The sequence below is a fragment of the Natrix helvetica genome (assembly GCF_964273705.1).
Source record: "Natrix helvetica genome assembly, chromosome: 5".
Taxonomy (NCBI): Eukaryota; Metazoa; Chordata; class Lepidosauria; order Squamata; family Natricidae; genus Natrix; species Natrix helvetica.
The window spans coordinates 53,217,544-53,235,301 of record NC_138551.1 but is presented as its reverse complement, the minus strand read 5'-3'; the positions used below and the strand labels follow the sequence as shown (position 1 = coordinate 53,235,301).

Genomic DNA, 17,758 nt, shown 5'->3' with positions numbered 1-17,758 from the left:
GCTGTTGTAAATTTAGGACTACCTGTATTGAATTAGATGGCTTAAAACACTTTTTTACATTCCTAATTGTACATCGAAAGATATATGGGTCTCCAAGTGGGTTGTGCTCAGCCTCCTTAAAGGAAAGTGCTACAGATATAGCCAGATAGTTGTAGCTTAGCTCAAATGCATAACTTCATTATTTCAATTTCAGTTCAATTTATAGGGGTTTTCCAGCATATATGATTGGCTTCCCAAACTTTCAAAGCACTATCTTAAAAAGTATGACTGGCAATTATCATATGCTATGGAGTAAATACAGTGTTAAAATAATCTAGCCAAAGCTTTCTACTTCCACCTTTGAATTAAAGGAACTGAGGACATTCTGCTAACTCAGAAGAGCAGAATGACAACAGATTATAATTATATCTCACCCAATTCAAAGTATGGACATGGGCATCTGTCATGAGAAGGGAAGTAATGATTGAAATTGAACAGAACTGAATTGCTACTACATTCTGGTTCAGAAAAATGTATTTCATCTTCTTGCCTTAGGCAGCAAAGTTAGAAGATTAATGGATACATGCAAAGCAGAAAAAAGATGATTCTCCTATTCCAGGGCTGTCAAACTCCCAGCCCATGGGCTGGATGCCTCACACGCTGGCCACACCCATGCCCAGTTTAGCGAAGGGGGGAAAAGTCCCAATATGTTACATGACACTGCCATGACGATGGGAGTTTGACACCCCTGTCCTATTCTCTTTTGCCTCCTAATAACATCACTTCCATGTAAATTAGAAATAAAACACATGGAGCTAATACAGCTTTCCTGGCAGTAATCTGCAAAAGTAACCATGCACAAGATTTAACAGCAAAAACTGTAAAAGGTTCAACGCACTTACTCAATTAACTGAAAGGCCTCCATCCGTTCAAACCATGGCCAAATTAGATAATCAATCATGGATACTGAATTTCCACCAAAAAACTTAGTTTCGTGCTTTACGAGCATCTAAGATATAGGAAGATGTGACATTTCTAAATAAAATGCAAGGCGTGACACCATAATTAAGAAACTAAATACGTAAAGCTGAGAAAAATTATAAAGATGGTTCACTGCAATTCTTATTCTGATGATCTGTAAATTAATGCATTTATTTACATTATTTCTATGCTACCCAATTGTATTAACACTGGTTGATGTAGAAAACAAGAATTTTAAGAAATGGACAATAAACACAGAAGTGCCAACACATTTCTTTCCCCAAAACTCAGAATCTATTATTAGATTTCAGCTATTTGGAATTAAAACTAATATTGTAAAATCAGAATTTAACGAAAAAAATATGAAAGAAAAAAAATCTTAAGAGAAGTGCTTAAAATAGAAGCATCTATAATAGGGAGAGGGAATTAAACAGAAGATCGGCAGTAAAAATGGATCAATGCAAAAACAACCACCTGAAAGAATCTTACAAAGACATTTTCACTGTAAACAGCTTCAACCATGAAACTTCATGGTTCAACCATAAAACTCAAACTCTGATCAATTAAAGTACTTTGGGACAGTTTTGAGTACAGATCAGAGGTGGGTTGCTCCTGGTCCGGCCCAGTTCCAGCGAACTGGTAGTGGTGGCGGCAGGAGGCTCCGTCCACCTGCCCGGATGCTTCTGTGCATGGACAGAAGCATCGTGCGCACAAGCGAACCGGTAGAACCAGGATTTGCAACCCACCTCTGGTATAGATCACCTTTGTTTCAAGCTCAAGAAATTCTCAAAGCTAAAATGCCAAAAATAACTCATTTTGAAATATGAGTTTCAAGAAATTTTTCTAAGTCTGGCACTCAGACTGGCTTGAAACAGTGTTTTGTATACCCCTATTACAAACATAATTCCACTAATGAGACTGTATTTCTCCATGCATGAGTCTGGTAGGAGGAATATTCCATCTCCTTTGAAATGACTTAAATGTTAAGAGTTTTTAAGAATATGTATTATTGCACCAGTAAGACTTAATTCTAATTTGTACTATTTTGTTAACAGGAAGGGATAGGGACAAAAATGAAGGCATCAATTAAATTCATTAATCCACAGCTCTCCAAGTAGCCTGTCATCTAGGGCCAGGATGGCACGCGTGCCGGAAGTGGCACACTGAGCCATCTCTCTGGGCACGCGAGCCATCACCTGTTGCTCTTCCGGATTCCGGCCCGCTGGCCAGCTGGTCTTCACGCGCATGGGAACACCGGAAACTGGAAGAGCAGCCGCCTGGTGCACATGTGCGCATAGGGAAGATGATATTCCAGTTTCCGGCATGCGCATTGGCCAGCTAGTCTTGTGCGCATATGCACCAGAAACCAGACGACCAGGTGACCGGGTCGCATGCACATGCTGGAAACCAGAAGAACATCCGCCTGGTGCATGCATGTGCACGGGCTGGCTGCTCTTCCAGTTTCCAGCACGCATGCACTCCCATTTTGGCACTCTGTGCCAAAAAGGTTCACCAACATTGATCTAGGGTATAGACAATTACCTGCCTAGGGCAGGGGTCCTCAACCCTCGGACAGCAGGTTGGTACTGATCTGCAGTTTTTTGGGAACTGTGCTGCACAAGTGGCGGGTGAGTGTACGAAGTGCCATTTGTGGAAGTGGCAGGCTCATGAGCAAAACCACCCCCTCTCCCCCACTGCCGCCGGTCCACATGCTGGGAAGGTTGGGCACTGCTGGTCTAGGGTATACCTGAGGTCCTCTCTTATTGCTGTGTGAACATGTAACTTCTACCAGATTTGTTTTGTAAGGAAAAGGACTGGATAGAAATGAGGAATATAATCTTGTGTGTTCAGTTTGGACCTAAAAGAAAGGTCTGATCTTCACACCACCTTATCTTAATGAAATACATGCACATCATCTCTCATACAATATAGATACCATTGGTTTGCCACCCTTTCTAGCTAAAGTTAGGAGAATCAGGAAGAATGTTAGGAATTGGAATCTATCCAATAACTTCAAAAGGAGAAACTGTGGAGTTCTAAACAGAATGACAAGAGAAACAGCGAATCAGAAAGAGTGACATGAACTTTACATCTTTTCAGAGACCATGTATAAATTTGCTGGGATTTCAGGAAGAGAATAATAAGTCCACATTATTTTTTTTATTTTTTTTCCAAAAAGTTTTATTGGTTTTTTAAAACATTTATAAGGAAAAGGGTAAGTGGAATGGTTACAAATTTTGGCAGTTGCAAGTGTGGCAGACGCCTCCTCCCTCCAAACTCATAGGTTACATCTAAATATCAAACATTAATACATAATGATAAAAAATCAGCATATTAATTCTAGAAAAAATAATTTTCAATCAATTTATATAGTTATGATATATAGTCTAGATATAATTCATTATTACTTTCGGTCTGTTTATAACATTGTGGTTTTCTTATTCATTTTTGTGATCTGAGCTTTCTTAGTGTTTCCCCTTCACCCCCCGCTGGCAGAGCTCCGGCCCCTCCCGTGTCCTATGTGACCGTTGTGGTATCTTCTGTTTTTTCTAGGTTCGCTTTATTTTTTTCCATAAAGGCCTGTGCCTCTATGGGTGTGTTGATTCTGATTCTTGTCTCCTCCCAGAATATCAGCATACCTTCAGGCATCAACCATCTAAACCACACCCCCTTCTGGTATAGTTTATTCGCCAATTGCGAATAGCTTTTCCTTTTTTCCCTAATTTTTTTGGGAATCTGCTTCAGAATGGTTATCTCCCTGTCGTGGTATGTCAGTGTTTGCCCCCTTTGTACACCCAGAATTTCATCTCTTGTGGTTTTCCTAAGGAATTTAATATGAACCTCCCTGGGTACATTGTGTGTTCTGGCATATGCTGAATTCACTCTATAGACCAGATCTATTTCCCATTCCATCTGCTGTTTATCTTTGTGTATGTATTCAGCTAGAATATTAGTCATAATGTCCCTTATGTTTTCCCCATCTGCTTCTATTACATTTTGAAATCTAAGATAAAAGGACATTCTCTCAAACTCTGTTTTCATTTGTTGGATATCAAGTCCTTTGTTCCCCTTCTGTAAAGCCTCTACCCCCCCTTTCGCCTCCGCCACCCCACCCTCCATAAGGTCCAGTCTCTGTGAGTTCTTATAAATTTGAACTTGATTCTCTTTAATTTCATCTTTCATTTCCCTTAGCTGTTTCTTAATTTCCTCCTGGCCTTGTAAAATTTGTTGAAGCATTTGTTGAAGGTCTATCTCTGTAGTCTTAGGTTGCATCAGTTCTGTTATCTTTGACTGTGTGGCTGGGCTGGATGTTGCAGATGTTGGAGCAGAAGTGGCAAAGCCAGGTTTTCCAGGAGGTGGTCTTTTTGGAGACATGGTTTATAAAACAAAGAGATCAGTCAGTGTAGGAACTGGGCAGCTGGAGAAGTAGAGCAGGCAGGCGAGTCCAGAAGGCAGAAGATCCAAACAGGTGGGAGTTTCTTTAATCACTCTAACAATAGATGAAAGTTTTTTCTCCAAAGAGTTCAGAAAATAACAATCCACAAGAGATTCCTCTGGGTGACTCGGAGACAAAGACCGGAAGCCTGAATTTTAAAGGTGGAGTCAGGTTTCACAGTTCATGAAGACAACGGAAGTGTGCCATCTTGCCCTGCCAGCTTTGGGCTCAGAGGCATAGAAAATTTTAAAAGTTCAAAAAGTTCTCAGGTCATCAATAAGTTCTGGATCTAAGTCCCATGAAACGCACTTTTACTGGGGTGAGGCATAGTTAGTTGGCTCTCCCCCCTCCTCCTTCCCCAGGGGGCGAGAGCAGAATTTTAACAAGCCGCTTGTCCAAGGGGGGGGGAATCCCCCTCCCCTCTAGCCGCTCCTCAAAGGGTAACTCCGAAAGGTTAACTTTTAAAAGTACTGAAAAGCCTTTCAATTCAAAAGTAAGGGGATGAAGAGAGGAAGCATCTCACCGCACCGCCGCTGCTTCCTTCAGTTTTGCATTCTCCGATCGGCATGGGGCGAGACGCAGGCGCGTCCTCCAAAACTGCTCCCCGGTGCCTGGAGCAAAGCAGAAAAGCCCCCACCAGCCGCCGCCAGTGCCAGAGCCTTCCGCGAGCCGCTCCTTCGGCAGGGCGCCTCTTCGGGGCGTCCTGTGCCCCCCCGAAGACGGGGGAAGCCCACCGAAGAGCGGGAGCGGGCAAAGTCCTTGCCCGTCGCCATAGCCACCGGAACCGGAAGTCAATAAGTCCACATTATTGAAGCTTGGGACAATGACAGAAAGGCAGCTGCAGCCTGATTCCTAGCGCTGCTGCTTTGTGGATTCTTTTCTCTTTCCATTCTCCTGAATCTATAAGCCCCTCTCCTCCCTTTCTGTGGAAGAAGTGTTGTAAAAATATGTACACCTGCTGAGTTTGTGCTGGTTTGGTTTTTTAAAAAAATAGAAATATTTTGTATAAGTTAGATAAATATTTAAAAGATGCAAGAAGCTTAAGGGACACACAGTTGTTACGACTTGTGCCGTGCAACTTCCCTGTAAAAAGAGTATCCTGCAATAGCCTCAGACAAAACTGTTGTGTACGGCAGTTTCCTGGTTCCACTAGGGGCTGCCATACTCGGTTCTGATTGGTTCCTGCTTGACAGCTCTTTATATATGCCAGGAATAAAGAGGTTTCATGAGTACCTCTATGGCCGGCATTTCCAACTTGTGAGTGACCATAAACCTTTTTTGGGGGCTAATAGCGGGAGACAAGCAGACACCACAAATCCTATCACCTCGGTTGACCAGATGGACAGTTTTCCTGGCCACGTATAACTATTCATTGCTACATCGGCCAGACTTGTGTCATATGGATGCGCTCAGTCGTTGTCCTTTATCAATTACCACCAACGACCCAGCCCCGGCCTCCTCTATTCTACTCATTGACAATTGGCAGCTTTCCATTACAGCTTCCGACGTGGCGAGAGCCACACGGAAAGATAAGGTGTTGTCCAGGATATTGGATTGGGTTCAACAAGGGTAGCCAGTGGGGAATTTGTTCTCAGAGTTCTGTCCCCATCTACTCCGAAAAAACGAACTGTCTTTGTTATGGGGTAACCGGGTGGTGATCTCAGAACCATTGCGGCCCTTGGTACTATCTACCCTGCACAAGGGGCACCTGGGGGTGGGGCGTATGAAGGTTTTGGCCAGTAGTTACATCTGGTAGCCAAAGATGGACAGCGACATCGCTTGCCAGGTAGCTGTTTGCCAGCCTTGCCAATCATCACGACCCTTCAATCCAAGGGCTCCAGTACAAAGCTGGGAGGTGCCAAGGGCACCATGGTCCAGAATTCACCTAGATTTTGCTGGCCCTTATAGGGGTCAAACATTCCTAGTGGCAATTGATGCGTTCTCTAAATGGGTCAAAGTGTCAGTAACGTCATCTATAAATGTGTTTGTCATAGCAACCCTTAGGCAATTATTCGCCACACATGGGATACCTGATGTAGTGGTAACTGATAATGGCCCACAGCTAAGGGCTGTGCAGTTTGCTGAGTTTCTAGCGGAATTAGGAATCCGCCATGCATTTGTAGCCCCATTCAACCCCACGGCCAATGGTATGGCCGAGCGAGCTGTCCACACCACTAAAGAGGCCCTGGCTAAGTTGAAAGGGGAAGATTGGCAGGAGAAGTTATATAAATATCTCCTCTGGCGGCATGCTGCCCCATGCCCAAAAACAAACCTAGGTCCGGCAGATGTATTAATGGGCCGGAGGATTAGAACGACCCTGGACCATTTGCATCCCGACTATGCCCGAGAAGCCTCCTGCATCCTATAGACAGCCTAGGAGGTTTGGGTTAGAGGATTGGGTATATGCTAGAAATTATGCTGGCCACCCCTTATGGCTACCAGGGAAAGTCAGGGGAATCACAGGACCCTCTTCCTATGAGATAGTGTTAGAGGATGGAAGGGTCTGGAGGAGACATATTAACCAGCTAAGAGCCTGCCATATCATGACAGATGTCAGTACGGAATCATCCAACCGGAAGCCGGAAAGAGTCCAACCACAGGGCACCGACAACTCGGCCGCAGAAGAGAGTGACCAGCCAGGGGACTTACCGGGGATTCCACAAGTGCCTCCAGCAGTGAGAAGTCCAAATCCGGGGGGGGGGGGGCACAAGAGTCAACACAGCCCAGTAATTCCGAAGCTCGGATCAATCCACCTGCATCTTCAATGGCCGCCAGCGCACAAAGAAGATCTGGGCGGATGCGGCGCCGCCCAACATATTTGGCTGATTACGCATGCGCTGTCTAAGTATGGAGGGGTGTTGTGTATGGCAGTTTCCTGGTTCCACTAGGGGGTGCCATACTTGGTTCTGATTGGTTCCTGCTTGACAGCCAGCATATATAAAGAGCTGTCAAGCAGGGTCTCAGTGTTGCCATTATCTGAGACACGCACTTAGTGAAATGCCGCGTTGGCAACCTGTTAGCAATAAACTGTTAGCATTAAGAGATCTGGCTTGCCTCAGTCCTTCAATCCACCCGAGTTCTCCCAGATAGAACAAAAACCACATCTACTCAAGTACTGTATGAAAATAGCTCCCTCTAGGGGACAGATTCAAGGAACTTCATATAAATTGAATGAAGTTGTTTAAACTAGAAGACCTGACAGTTTAGTGTACCTCTATAAAAGATACTGTTAAGATCACATAATAAAAAGCAACATTGTTCTTAAAATGGCAAGGAATGATGGGAACAGAATAGGAAAGTTCACCTAGAGCATACAGTATCTCAATCAGCATTCAAGGAATGCAGGGAATTTCTTTACTTCATTTTTCCCCCAAGCCTCATGTCCTCCAGAACTATTCTGTCAATTAAGGCCATCAACCATTTACCTTTTCAAGCTTCAGAAGCTTCTCCTGGAACTCCTTCTTTAATGCTGATGCATCTTCACCATTCCTGAAAGCCCGAATATAGTCAAAGCACATTGGATGTAGCTAAATAAATCAGAAATGATACATTACCAAGCTGCACAAAAGTATAGGATTTTCATTCAAGAAACAAAAGATTACTATGGGAATTCAGTGATATCATCATCAACAAGGAAGACAATAAATTGTCCGTATAAATAAAAATAGGATCATGCGTGTTAGAACAACTGGGACCAGAATTTCCATTGCAAAGCAAAGTGTCATATTGCTTAGTGTCAGCAATCCCTGGTGTTAAACAAGGATTGTGGATTGTTGGGCAAATACCTCCTCATCACTGCCGTCTTCCAACAATCAATTTCAGCAGGAAAACTGGCAGGAAGTTGCTAGTACAAGGTGACTTGCAAGCAGGCTGGCAGGCAGGTAAGTGGGTGCTGCCAGATAGGAGAGGGAGCAGGCCAGGAAAGCATGGCTCAAGTGCATCAGGAATTGAAGTGGTTGCTGCTTGGGGGGAGATGATGCTTGAGAGTGCACAAGTGGAGAGGAGGCACAAGCGCAGTGGGCTTGGAGTGGCTGCTGCTGGATTAGAGAATGCACAAGCATTCCTAATTTGCAGATAGGAATGGAGTGGAAGAGGGTGTGCAAGGGTATACGAATAGAGAGGGAAGCACCACATGTGCACAGTGGGACCTAGGCTGTGGCCAGGTAGGAGAGGTTGTGTAAGAGTGGAAAGAGTTCACAGGGCTACATAAATGGTGAAGGAAATACAATCCAGAGGTAGGTTCCTACCGGTTCGGACCAGTTCAGCTGAACTGGTAGCGACAGCTGGCTGGCCACACCCCATAATCGGTCTGCCTGCTCAGACGCTCGCCCTGCCTTGCCTTCATCATGTGCATCCACTGCCGCCTCCTGCCTACACACAGGTAAGACCTCCACACAGATCCTGGCTTGCTTGCTCGGCTGTTTCCAAACTAAGCACCAGTTGGTTGGTTAAATGCAGGTTGGATTCTAATGTTCCATCACTGGAGGCTTTTAAAAAGGAGAACTTTTTGGTGGCCGGCTGGCAAAGAAAGCTCTCAGCTGTGATTGGCGCTGCTGCTGCTCCTGCTGGGCGGACAGACAAAGAGTGTGGGTGGCAGCTGCAGACTCAGTCTGGTGCGAGCTGCAGGCCTGGCCTGGGGAGGCAGGGAGCGGCTTGCCTGGTCGGCTGCTGCAATGTCCGCAGGAGGAGTTCCCCTTCTCACCTCTGATGGGCTTCCCCACAGTTGCAGCAGCAGCACCCCGCTCCTGCTGGTGTGCTGACCCAGGCTGCCAGGCCAGTCAGGTCCCATCCGCGAGATGACCACACAAGAGAAAAGCCTTCCCGCTGGACCTCGGGGGTGGCTTCACCGAGGATGCCCTCAGGCCCCAGGGAAGAGGGTGACCCTATTTCCGCAGCCAGACAGCCATGGCTATTGGGCCAGGAAGGGCAATGGAGGGAAAGCCGAGATGACCACCGCTAACCTGCAGCATCCAAATTTGTATCTGGGGCCAGAATTTCAAAAAACTAATAATCAAAAAGTCCCAAATTATTTTGCCACTGGTTCGGTGGGCATGGCTGGGGGCAGGGGGACGGTGATGTGATTAAATGTCCATGAGTGATGTCAAGTTGGTCACGCCCATTCAGTCACATGCCTCCTAGGCACGCGCACTGAACCGGTGGTGAAAATTTTTGAAACCCATCACTGATACGATCCAAATTTGGCAGGGCCTGGGGTGGCTGTTGCCCTCTTTTGGAGGGCAGATGCCCAATGGTGTGTGAGTGGCAAGGGAGGATGTGCGAGTGGCTGAAGAGGCTTGCATGAGCTCAAGGGTCAGGGAGAATACACAGGTAGAAGACACTTTCCCAAGCAATTTGGGACTTCCCTGCTGGCTTCCCTATTGACTTTGCTTCTTGGATACCAGCAGGGGAGATGTGAATTTTGATGCTACAACTGTCGTGAGTGAGAGCCAGTTGCCAAGCTCCCAAATCGTGATCAAGTGACCCCAGGTTGCTGGGACAGACAGAACTTCTAGGACTAATTGTAACTAACCATTATTCAACACCACTGTAATTTTGAATAGTCACTAAACAAGTGGTCATTAACCAAGGGCTATCTATATTTACTTAACAGCTCCTATAGATAATCCCAAGATCATAGCTTTGAGATCCTTTTGAATAAGGCAGCATTAATCAGATCCAGTATAGTTTGGAGTTATCAGGCATTCAGAACTTAGGAAAAAAATTAAAAAATAATGTTCCTTTAATTTACCTTATATGAGATATAGATGATAGTAACAATTCATCTCTAAACTACCTACTTATTCCTTTGTGACATTGAAACTCATCATATTGCCTACACTTCAGAGCGTAACAGTTATCTTTCCAAAAGTTTTTTCAAACCAATAGAATTTTCACTCAGTGATCCCAAAACCTTTGATGTGTTATTCATACTTATAGTAAACAATCTAAAGCAGTGTTTTTCAATCTCAGTAACTTTAAAATATGTGGACTTCAGCTCCCAAAATGCTAGCTGGGGGATTCTGGCTGGACCTGGGGGAAGAGGTCATAGAAGAATCAGCCTAGAATCAAGTGAACAAAGTTCAATCTCTCTTGAATTCCATTGCCCTTATCTAGCTCAAAGCTTGTGCTACCGCTAGTTCAGTATATCCCTGGTCATAGGCATGAGTAGCAGAACATCAATTAACTCAGAGACCTGATCTTTTGTGCCTGACACAGTTTCCACACAGACATGGAATGATTTAATATTTGGAAAGAAAGAATGTGAAACACAAATCCCTAAAGTTACAAAATCTTTGCCCTTCAGCACATCACTCAAATTGATGCTGCTCCAAGTCTGGTTTATTATCTAATATAGTTAGATAATAAAATGCCACTTTCCCCTAGGAGACACAAATCTTCCATAATTATTACAGATCCTTTTAACTATTTTCTCAACTTCACCTCTGTTGTGGCCCAGCAGCGGCCGGTTGAGCTGTTGGTGGACTCTGACAGCTCAGACCATTATGGGACTGCTCTGGAGGATGAGGGTGTTTGGAGTCAGAGCAGGAACTAGAGAGGCCTGTTGGCCACCAGGTAGCATCTGAGTCAAGGAGCAGTGAGGAGGAACAGAGGGAGGTTGTCCCTGATGTGCGTGTGCATAGAGCTGAGAGGAGAAGGGAGCAGCTGTGGAGAAGACGTTATAGAAGGAAATAGGTACAGCTGGTTACTGTTGTGGCCCCTCCCAAAGAGTTTATAGGTGGAGCGACGGGAGGGGAATCTTTGCAGGAAACAACAGTCCATTTTACTGGCCGTTGAGAAAGCATTCGGTAAATCTAATCTTGGTTTCTTGAAGATAGCGTTCTAGGTTCCTAGCCAAGGGGTGGCTTTATCTCCGTAATTAGTCGTGGCAGAGAGCCAAGCCTGTGTCTGAATATTCATTGGAATCACAGGACAGAACAACCTCATATATTTCTAATAATGTATCTAATCAAATTACCATATTTTAAGCTTTAATTGTGCAAGATATCATAGAAAGTATATTATAGCAGAAGCAGCTGGTTTTTAAAGCATTGAATCACTCATAATTTCAACCCTAGACCTCCACCTAGCATGAAGTTATGAACCCAGTTATCTTAAGATGGCTCATTACCTTTCCTTCCATCAATGAATCTAATCTTTTGTAGAATTCGTTTTGCCTATTCATACACATATTAAGACTCAAAGAAGAAGAAAGCCATACCTTCAAACAGATTTATCAATGCAATATCAAATATTAGTTTTATTCTAATCTTCCACACTAAAATGAATTTCTTGCTAAGTTCAGTAATACCTTGGAGAAGTATTCTAGAAGCATTTTCTGATAAGCTTTTTCATAAGGATCTGCAGGGTACAACTTCTTTTCTGGGTAAACTTCATCCAAATATTCACAAGTGATTGGAGATTCACTGATCAGCTGACCCTTGCTTGTTTCTAGCACAGGTACCATTCCAAGTGGGTTCTTCTCAAAAAACCAGTCTGGTTTGTTTCTCAAATTGATATTAACAATTTCATGGCTAAATAGAATGAGATGAAACCATCAGATTAATTCTTTCAGGAATCTATTACTAAGACACTCTATAAAAAAATGAGGTGATTCAAAGTTGTTATGGGAAAATAAGAGGAGGAAGGTATATTGGATATGTTCATCACCTTAACCTATTTGTAAAAATAATAAAGACAGGATACAAAAATAAAAAAAAATACAACTAGTAATTCCGTGCTATATGCTGTTTGAAAAATACAACATAGTAATATTAACTATTGGAAACTGGAAAAGAAGACTTTTAGATTCTGATTTTATGGATACATCTACGTGTCTCTATATAAGGCTGTCTCTGCGCCATCCAACCAGGAAATCAGAACAGTTATATGTCTGTGGCTTGCATTTGCAGACTGACACTACGCTCCATAATAGTTTTGGATTTCAAGGCACGGCTAAGAAAGTAATTTGGACTTTCCACACTTGAATTACTTCGCAATAACATTTCCCTAGTGTGATCACCCTACATTAAGTTCATGGTAAAGCAAGTTTTATCTTTTAGTAGCACCTAGATCAGTGATGGTGAACCTATGGCACGCGTGCCACAGGTGGCACACGGAGCCATTTGTCAGGGCACGCGAAGCGCTGCCCTGTCAGCTGGCCAGCGCACATGCGAGTGCTGGCCAACTGAGTTCACCCTTTTTAAAAGCCATTTTTTGCCCTCCCCAGGCTCCAGAGGCTTTATAGGAGCCTGCAGAGGGTGAAAAGAGTCTCCCCCGCCTCTCCCCCTGAGGCCCTCTGGAGGCTTCATGAGCTTCCCTGAAGCCCCTGGAGTGCAAAAAACCAGCCCTACGGGCAAACCGGAACAGACTTCCGGTTTGCTCGGAAGGTCGTTTTGACTGGGGGACAATATTTTAAAAAATAACTAACTGCCACATTCCTTCAAATTGTTTTGGAATCCAAAAAGGAATGTAACTCAGACAAGTCTATGCCTGAAATATTTCATCATCTAAAACCAATAATCTATTCATGCAATCACAGTCCTGAGAAGATGACCTCCAATCATCACTAGACAAGAAATCCTGAAATGATTAAACATATTACATAATCAGAACAATAGAAACACTTGCCAGGATTTTAAAAGCAAACAATTACCTCTCCCTTTATACTATCCATCACTTTCTCTATTGTATTTTTAAACTAGGGTTCAAATGAAATATTTCTGGAGCAGAATCCTCTATTAAATAGAGGAATAAATCTGAAATTGAAAATGTTCTATAGCAGCAATGGCGAACCTTTTTTGGCTCGCGTGCCATAAGTGAGGGGAGCGCAAGGGGGTCGTGTGCAGGCGTGCCGCACCCATAATGCAATGAGCGACCCCCCCAGTGCACATGCGTGCACTACAGGCGTTCCCCCCCCCATTTTTACATGCTTTTTTCGCCCTTCCCAGGCTCCAGAGACTTAGGAGCCTGGGGAGGGCAAACAGCCTCCCCTGCCCCCCGCCCCGGAGGCGTCAGGGAAGCCTCCGGACGGTCCCTGAAGCCTTTGGAGCGCTCAAAACGACCCTCCGAGCAAACCAGAAGTCACTTCCGGTTTGCTCGGAGGGTCCTTTTGGGTGCTCTGAAGGTGTCAGGGAAGCTCATGAAGCCTCCAGAGGGCCTCCGGGTGGGGAGACTCTTTTCGCCCTCCCCAGGCTCCTTTAAAGCCTCTGGAGCCTGCGGAGGGCAAAAAATGGCTTTTAAAAAGGGTGAACTCAGCTGGCCAGCACGTGCACTGTTCTATAGCAAGGGTGTGAATGCGTCATGTGCTGGCCTGCCCCCCCGCCTGGTTTAGCAAAGGGGGAAAAAAGCCCCGATACATCACATGAAAACGCCGTGACGATGTGAGTTTGACACCCCTGTTCTATAGCATTAAGAGAAGGAAAATAAGTGTCTTTAAATACAATTTCTATAAGCCCAAATATCTACCAACCCTCTGCTAATTTTCAACCAAACAGGTGTTGGTGTTTTTTACATTAAGCCCTAATGAATATGGAAGGCAAAGTATCTGCTCATACTTGATTCCTTTGGCTTTTAGGACGAGTACTGTTCTCTGTGCAAAAGGGCAGTGACGCATACTGTAGACCCGGATGGTTCCTTCAGGCACTGGCCCTGGAGCAGGAGTTCCTGAAAGACAATCTCCGGTCAGAACTAACAAAAACTACATTCTATCCTGCAAACAATAATCCACCCAAAAATAGAGCATGAAGAAGTATAGTACAGGTAGTCCTCAACTTATAACAGTTCATTTAATGACTTTTGAGGTTACAATGACACTGCAAAAAAGAAAGACTTATGACCATTTTTCATACTTATGACCACTGCAGCATCTCCATGGTCACGTGATCAAAATTCAGAAGCTAGGCTCATATTTAAGATGGTTGCAGTGTCCCAGGGTCATGTGATCACCTTTTGTAACTTTCTGACAAAGTCAGTGGGGACGCCTGACTTATTTAACAACTGTGCTACTAGCTTAACTGCAGTTATTCAGTTAACAACTGTGGCAAGAAAGGTCGTAAAACAGGGCAAAATTTGCTTAACAAATGTTTCACTTAGCAACAGAAATTTTAGGCTCAATTGTAGTTATAAAAGAAAAAAAAGAAAAAAAGGTAGGGAATAAAACACTCAAAGCAAATATTGTCTATCTAGTAATTATTGTTAGTCATTCCAATAGTTTATTTTACACAGTCTGCCTTCATGCAATATACTAAGCTTGTGTACTCTCTTCATGTTTCAGTGTGTTGTACACATTCACCCAGTGTGTGTTTAGTCTATAGTTCAGTCTTTCGCAGAAATCCAAATAAAGTTAATTCAATAAACCAAGATTAAAACCACCCAAGCTTCATGTGTTTTATGAATACAAATATTTACATTTGAGTCATAATAGAAAGGAATGAGTACCAAGAATACAAAACATTATTTTGTTAGAGTAAATGCTTATTGGCCAAATTATAAGCAATTTTATGCACTCAGGTTTAATGTCTGTTAACATGCTTACAGTAAATCTACTAGGGCAAGGCTGCATATCAGAAACATACATTCCACCAAAGAAGTGTACACACCCTCAACATATATTTGGTTGTACAATTTTAGATATGTAGCCTTTTAAAATCCTGATTATAGTGAAATCCAGTCATTGCCTTTGGCCATGCAAGACCAGCGATTAGGGGTACTATCCTTAACGACATATTCCCCCCAAAACTCCATAGCATGTCGTCTCCCAACTCTTGAAAAACGGGGTGCGTGAAGCCCAGCCCACAGCCCTAAAAAGGAGGGCTGCCTTAAGCCAGTTGGATTAGATGAAAGTGCTCCTCCTTGGATCAGAGCGCTTTCTCACCTTTCCCCAAGCTTCTAGCGAATTCCCCAGACATCTTGCTTCGGGTCACCAGAAAACGGAACCAGCTGTGCACGTCGGAATTTTCCCTTAAGCCGCCTTTTCTCTCCACCGGCCCTTGGACGCAGTATGGCTCCTCCCTCTTCGTTAATGGGCAGCTCTCCCTCCGTTGGATGCGAAAGAGCTTCGAGTTGAGTGATTGAGAAGAAGTAAATAACTTGGAGGGCTGAGCGAATTGATCTCCTACTACGGCGGTAAACTCTTCCGCATAGCAAACTCTGGGACGCAGTTACTAGTAAGGCTGCATGCCTATAAGCGCAAAGTACGAATTCCATCGGCTATGTAAATATAGGTTTGGGAATCAGATACAAGAAATAAGAAGTATAGGAACAGGGTGGCAAATGGAGTCTACTCCAAGTCCTCTACCCGTGTTTATATTCTCTTTGTCTGCGTTCAGACGTCAGCGTGTCATTTTCATAGAGAATTCAGAACGTTCCACATCAGGCTAAACGATACATAAGTCATGTCATGTAAACCTCCGTAACATAGGACTTATACTAAGCCCTGTGATTCAACTTAATGTGTAAATCAGGCAACTTGCTTAAGGACGCGCAAAGGTAAGCTATGCAGCTAACACAGAAAGGTAAAATGCAACTGTCCTCAGCAGCTATATTGTATATTGTCGTGTATTTTTATTATTTATGATGTTGGATAATTTTTGTTGTTGGAATTGGGTATTTTTGAACTCCGGCAAAGTGCCAAAATCTCTGGATGGGGTGGTATATTAATATTGGTATAAATAAATAAATCAGTATAACTTTTGTCTCTTGCAAGTCATTTCAATTTAAAATAATGCTTACTGGCTGTGCAGACTTAAAATCATGACCAGAAATGGAAAATAGAATATAGAATAGCAGAGTTGGAAGGGACCTTGAAGGTCTTCTAGTCCAACCCCCTGCTTAGGCAGGAAACCCTACAAATCCCCCCTTTTAAAGATACCTTTTATATTGTAAAATGTTGGGTTATAATTGTTATGCCTCATAAAGTAATGTACACATTATATTTTAAAATTATATAGCAAATATATAAAAATGTAGCAATAAGATAATTATCTGAGGGAACGTTTATAAAAGAAGTAAACAAACCTGTTGGGTCATTGTTCCAGAGATATACTATCTTATCAGATTCCTCACTGCCTTGAACAATGTCAGAACTAATGTACTAAAAAGGTTCTTTAAAATTCAGGAAGATATTCAGAGATGAATCTGCCTTGAATGATAGTCCTTGTTGAACTGTATAGCACAGCCAAACATCAGCACTTCACAACAGGAAATGCTTTATGACATTTTGTATTATGTCAGAAAACATTTTATGGTCATTTTTATGTGATAGCTTTTTAAATAACATTTGCCAAATTTCAATTCCATGGGAGTCATGGGCATCAGATTTTGAACATATTTTGTCATTTAGCCCAATTGAAGTACCTTGATTGAAAATGTATTGGCCTACAATGCACTGTTATACCCAGGTAATGTTACAGACACAAGAGTTTTATTAGTAGATAGACAAATGTTTTTTTTTTCAGAAACACCACTCTTTCTTTGACTACATTGAAACTTATTGTAGACAGTTGTCTTTCAGCAGGAGAAAATAACTCAACCTGATGCCCAATATCTATCTAGATAAATAGTTAGATAGGTATTCCAAAGCTTCTGTTTGTCTCTCAGCAATTTTGAAATGCTTTCCTCTTATTTCTGGTTTGCCACGGAATTCAAACTTGATTCTAAATTGTAGATCAGTGAATTTACACAGTATTGCACATTATTGCCACATAGTTTTGAAATAAGTCTAGTCCCCCCCCAGCTGTTAAATCTTTGCCTGAGACAGGATTTGCATTGCACAATCTGCTAGGTTGAATTGGATGATAGACACTTGGAAAAAGGCAGTCAACCCGGTCTCAAGCCAGTTAGATTTTAAAGTTGACAATTAGCATTTTGGATTGTACCCAGAAACATACAAGTAACTAATAGCAATAGCACTTAAGACTTATACACCAATTCACAGTGCTTTATGCCCTCTCTAAGCGATTTAGAGTCAGCATATTGTCTCCAACAATCTGGGTCATTTTACTGACCTTAGAAAGGTGGAAGGCCCAGCTGAGATGGTGAGGATCGAACTCCTGGCAATGAGCTCAGTCAGCTTGCAATACTGCATTCTAACCACTGTGCTCTTGCCTGACTTTTTATAATAGTTTTGTTATTTTGAACCTGTAACTGTGTTAAGCATGCATTCAAATTTGCAGAAAGATATGTGCAATTTTGTACCATGTAGATGTACATCTCATTTATGTGGGGATTCATGTTTGATGCAAGTGTATCTAAGTGCATCTAAATCAAAACTAGAAGTGTGCTTTTATCATATTCTCAATGTAAGTACCAGCCAACAAAGCAAAATGGCTCCTATATACTGTATTTTTCACACTAATCATGGTT

The 17,758-nt window shown here is 43.0% G+C and overlaps 1 protein-coding gene across 1 annotated transcript in view; it reads right to left on the bottom strand.

Annotated features, from left to right (window-relative positions):
• LOC309393727 (uncharacterized protein) overlaps positions 1-17,758 on the bottom strand; it is a 39,505-nt gene that overhangs the window by 7,874 nt on the left and 13,873 nt on the right. The window contains exons 7-11 of the mRNA XM_081956222.1: positions 15,270-15,556; positions 13,951-14,059; positions 11,706-11,928; positions 7,822-7,923; positions 882-988 (exon numbers count right to left, since the gene is read on the bottom strand). Coding sequence (XP_081812348.1) covers positions 882-988; positions 7,822-7,923; positions 11,706-11,928; positions 13,951-14,059; positions 15,270-15,556 — 828 coding nt within the window. The remainder of the gene's footprint in view (positions 1-881; positions 989-7,821; positions 7,924-11,705; positions 11,929-13,950; positions 14,060-15,269; positions 15,557-17,758) is intronic.